This window comes from Condylura cristata, unplaced genomic scaffold (assembly GCF_000260355.1).
Source record: "Condylura cristata isolate star-nosed mole 26May11 unplaced genomic scaffold, ConCri1.0 scaffold00012, whole genome shotgun sequence".
In the NCBI taxonomy this organism is placed as follows: domain Eukaryota; kingdom Metazoa; phylum Chordata; class Mammalia; order Eulipotyphla; family Talpidae; genus Condylura; species Condylura cristata.
In genome coordinates this window covers 30,921,647-30,926,008 of record NW_004567113.1, presented here as the reverse complement: position 1 = coordinate 30,926,008, position 4,362 = coordinate 30,921,647, and the positions used below count along the sequence as shown (strand labels likewise).

The window sequence follows — 4,362 nt, the reverse complement described above, 5'->3', positions numbered from 1 at the left end:
CCGCAGGCCTTACGTTTATTTCACCGCGCCTCAGTCACCGCTGACCGAGAAGAGCCGCGAGTACTGGGCATCCCTATTAAAAGGGTCGCTAAAGTCCCCACCTGGAGCGCTCTGTGGCCAGGCGCGGGGCAGAGTTGGACTGCGGCCCCCGCTTGGAAGAGGAGTGGGATGAGGATGCTGTGGTTTCTCTGGAAAGCGTGGAGAAAGCGGGAGAGGAGATCGTCCTCCCCCGCGAAATTAACAAAACCTACACTTTGCGAAGTCCCCTCCACTCTCCCCCCAACGACCGGGCCCCCTCCGCGTCCTTCCCTGCGGCGCGCCGGCCCCTCCTCGCCGCTTCTGTTGTGACTCGGGCAGCCTATCCCGAGGGTGGGGAGCTGCCGTGGAGCCTGAGCGGAGCGGTACTCCGTAGCGTCACGTGCCGGGGTGGGGGCTATAAAATCCCGGAGCCGGGGCGCCGGGCGGGGGACGTGAGGACCAGCCCTCTCCCGGGACCCCTTTGTTCGCAGCCCAGGCGCCGACACCTCCGCGTCCCCCAGGGCTTGACCGCCTGCGTCCGCGCCGCGCCGGGGGCAGAGCTCCGAACCCAGAGGGGAGGGGGCGCCGCGCCGGCCGGGCCCTCCTGCCACCCACCCCTCGCGACATGTCGCGCTCCTTCTATGTCGACTCGCTCATCATCAAGGACTCCTCCCGGCCGGCGCCCTCACTGCCGGAGCCGCATCCCGGGCCGGATTTCTTCATCCCGCTGGGCGTGCCGTCCCCGCTGGTGATGTCCGTGTCGGGGCCCGGCTGCCCGTCCCGCAAGAGCGGCGCCTTCTGCGTCTGCCCACTCTGCGTCACTTCGCACCTGCACTCGGCGCGGGGCCCGGCGGGCTCCGGCGGCGGCTCAGGGGCCGCGAGTGTGGGAGCCGGGGGCGGCGGGGCGGCGGGCGGCGCCGGGGACCTACCTCTGCTCAAGAGTCAGTATTCCTCGGGGCCCGGGGACGCCCCGTTTTGCTCCCGCATGAGCCACGCGCACCACCACCACCACACGCCGCAACACCACCATCACCACCACCAGCCCCAGCAGCCGGGTTCCGCTGCTGCAGCGGCGGCGGCAGCGGCGGCCGCGGCGGCCGCGGCGGCCTTGGGACATCAGCAGCACCACGCACCTGTCTGCGCAGCCACCACCTACAACGTGGCGGACCCGCGGAGATTCCACTGCCTCACCATGGGTAGGGTTGTGCCTCTGGGGACCTGCGTGCGCGCCTTCGCAGTTCCCGGGAGCAAACTTTTTCTCCTTCAGTGGAGGAAGTGGGAGCCCGAGGGCGGGGTGGGGAGGGAGGAGGGGCTTTTGGTGTAACTGCGGAGCGGTCCCCAGAAGTTCCACGAAGGTGTGAGTTTCCTTGCCAGCCCCTCCAAGCACCCTCGCGCTCCGGGGGCGCTTCCCTCCTGGTAGCTCGTGCCCAAGCCTGATACTATGTGGGGGCCTTTGGGTCCTCGACCTTAAGGGCCGAGAAACACGAAGTTGACCGATTGAGGCTCAGGGTGGGTGTATCAAACCTCGACGGGACGTTATGGCGTCCCGGCCGCTTAAAAACCTTCCGATGCCACTGGCTAAGTCTGCCTGCCTGCTCGCTAAGTTTAGGCGGGACAATGCAAGTGTCCACCTTTCTTTTACTCCTCTAACTTGACATGGTACACATCAAATTTGGGCCTTCACTTGCTTTGGGCGTCTCTTCCCAGGTTAAGTAACCGAATGCGATAGAAAATGGGGAAGGGTGGAGGATGGATACAGGTGTTTGAGCTTCTCCGGGTGGGTACTTCAGAGGCACCATTCGGGTGGCAGGTGGGGGGTGGAGAGGCGCGGCCGAGAATGACCCCTCCGTCCTTGGTTTGTCTGCAGGAGGCTCCGACGCCAACCAGGTGCCTAATGGCAAGAGGATGAGGACTGCGTTCACTAGCACGCAGCTTCTGGAGCTAGAGCGGGAATTCTCTTCCAACATGTACCTGTCTCGACTGCGGAGAATCGAAATCGCCACGTACCTGAACCTGTCAGAGAAGCAGGTGAAAATCTGGTTTCAGAACCGCCGAGTGAAACATAAGAAGGAAGGGAAGGGCACGCAGAGGAACGGTCATTCAGGCTGCAAGTGCGTCGGCGGCCAGGCACACTACGCGCGCTCCGAGGATGAGGACTCCTTGTCGCCGGCCTCCCCCAACGATGACAAGGAGATTTCTCCCTTATGAGGGGAGGCCGCCTTCGTCTCACCACTTGCTCCGGTCGTCCGCGCACTGCCAATTCGGCGGGGTACCCAGGGGCCAAAATCCTTGCTGTCCCAACGGAGAAAGAACTGAGCTGAGCAATGGGGTCTATGCCTCGCCTGACCCTGCGTGTCTCTTTCCTGACCTACTTGTATAGGTTTCCACTCACAGTTTTAGATAGTTTTTAAAAAATGTAAATAACTTAGAATTCAACTCAGTCTTGTCATAGAATGGAGAAAAAGCAGGGCTGGTTTAACACTGAGGGGTTTTGAAAGCGCATGTCATTCCTCTTCCGACTGTTTTTCAGAACCTGACCAGAGCTGGCTGGGGGTTTCATGACTACTTTCTGTTGTTCTTTAAATGAACTGCAAATGATTTAAAAGTCCTGCTTTCTGAAAATGTATCAGGGGAGAGTTTAAAGTTCAAGTCGCTGGAAGTCCCTTTGTATGTGAATCGTTTTATATAAAATCTATATTTATATTTATTTAAATAAAGCAAAATGAAGATTTACAGTTTTGTGGTGTTTGTTCTAGCATCTTCTCTCTTTTCCTCCCCAGCATCTAGAGAAAGATATGGAAGGGATGGATAAGAACTGTGTCTGAGAATATAGGGGAAAATTATGACTACTGCTTGGCATTGTGAATTTCTTGGTTGAGGGTGTTTGTGGCTCTCTAGATTTTCTGAGTAACAGAAACTTCTACCATGAAGATACCTTTAGTCCTTATGCTGCCTGCCAGGACATTCTCCCCAGCCTCACAACAGGTAATTTGCCCCCAATCCATATCACTCCATTTAAAGTCACACCAACAGTTTGTCAAACATTTAAATTTATTAGCAAAGAGATGAAGTCCCATACCTAAAATTAAATCATGGTGGTGCCCCCCTTTCTTCTTATCTGTTTCAGTACTAAAATCTGAGTTATGTGAAGGAATTTGAATAGTCAGAATAGTTTTAGAAAAAACAACAATTCACCACACAGGTTAGAAGCAAATGCATGGAAATTTACAAGGGAGTCTGCAAGTGACTAGAAATATCACTATTCCTGGTTTGTGTAGCTAAAAAATGAGCTGATTTTCCTCCATGTTAAGTAAACAAGGCATCAGGATCAGAGAATTAATCTGTGCAAAGATTTACATTCTTATTTTTCCAAACCTAACTCACAAGTGCCTTTGGACTTGGGGTTTAGCTTTGGCTTCCAAACACTAACCTAACCTGGCTTCTGTCTAGAGCCTGTCTTCCTATCACCTTGCAGAGTTACTGCAAGTCTGGTCCCAGGAACGAGTTACTTCTGCCATTGCCTTCAGCAAGGCAACCTTACTCTTGTCAGTTCTTGGGGAACCCGAGCATGCCAACAAAGGAAGAGGAGTGAAGAAGAGCACACAAGTAGACCTCATGCCGTGTGAGCCGAGTCCCACTAGCGTGCACTGGTGCTACTTCTGATTGTCTTCTATACAGAGGTCATGCAGGAGGCTCAAGTGACAGAATCTTTACAACATACACACACACACTTCACTATGTCGGATATACTAGAGTGTGTAGGAACTGAAACTTCACCAGGGGAGGCAAGCTGGAAAACAGGTCTGGAAGCCAGTCTGTGAAGGGAGAAAGAGGGTGTGAGGATCGGATCTTTGCCCAGTGAGATTTACTCTCACTCTCATTCTCCCTCTCCTCTCCCAACCCCTTCACTAGGGAAGCTCGACCTTTTTTCCTTTTTAAAACGTTGAGGCCCTTCCTCAACTGTCACTGCGCCAACGCTGGGTAGGCAGGAGGGTGGAGACCCGGAAGGGGTGTCGTGCCCAATGGGGAGCTCCCACTCTTTGTGCAGCGACCTGGGCTTGACTGAGGCGGTGGTCAGGGGCACCTGGATTGCCCCTGCTCAGGCCTAGAAGGCGTAGCCTTTGGGTCTCTCACTTGTTCAACCTACCGGGAACTCCTAGCCCTGTGCGAGGAAGGGAGGGCACCCAGAGGCCCTCTTCCTTTCCTTGAAGACTCCCACCTCTCTCTTTCGCAGTAAATTGTCCTCTTCAGGCACGAGTACAGGGTGGGTGTGAGGGAGTTTCGCTGCGCGAAGAACAGGCATTTAAAGAGAATAGTTCCTTCGCAGGAAATTACAAGGACAAA

General features: G+C 55.3%; 1 protein-coding gene across 1 annotated transcript; it reads left to right on the top strand.

Annotated features, from left to right (window-relative positions):
* The first annotated feature begins 332 nt into the window (after positions 1 to 332).
* GSX2 (GS homeobox 2) lies at positions 333 to 2,258 on the top strand. The gene is made up of 2 exons (XM_004681291.1): positions 333 to 1,214; positions 1,886 to 2,258. The coding sequence occupies exons 1-2, from the start codon at positions 644 to 646 to the stop codon at positions 2,224 to 2,226; spliced, it is 912 nt and encodes a 303-aa protein (XP_004681348.1). The 5' UTR covers positions 333 to 643; the 3' UTR covers positions 2,227 to 2,258.
* The last annotated feature ends 2,104 nt before the right edge of the window (positions 2,259 to 4,362 follow it).

Bases quoted from the DNA above. Each gene is read 5' to 3' on its own strand.
- GSX2 (XM_004681291.1), top strand. From the start codon at position 644: ATGTCGCGCTCCTTCTATGTCGACTCGCTCATCATCAAGGACTCCTCC. The intron at 1,215-1,885 runs GTAGGGTTGTGC...GTTTGTCTGCAG, and splicing joins ATTCCACTGCCTCACCATGG to GAGGCTCCGACGCCAACCAG.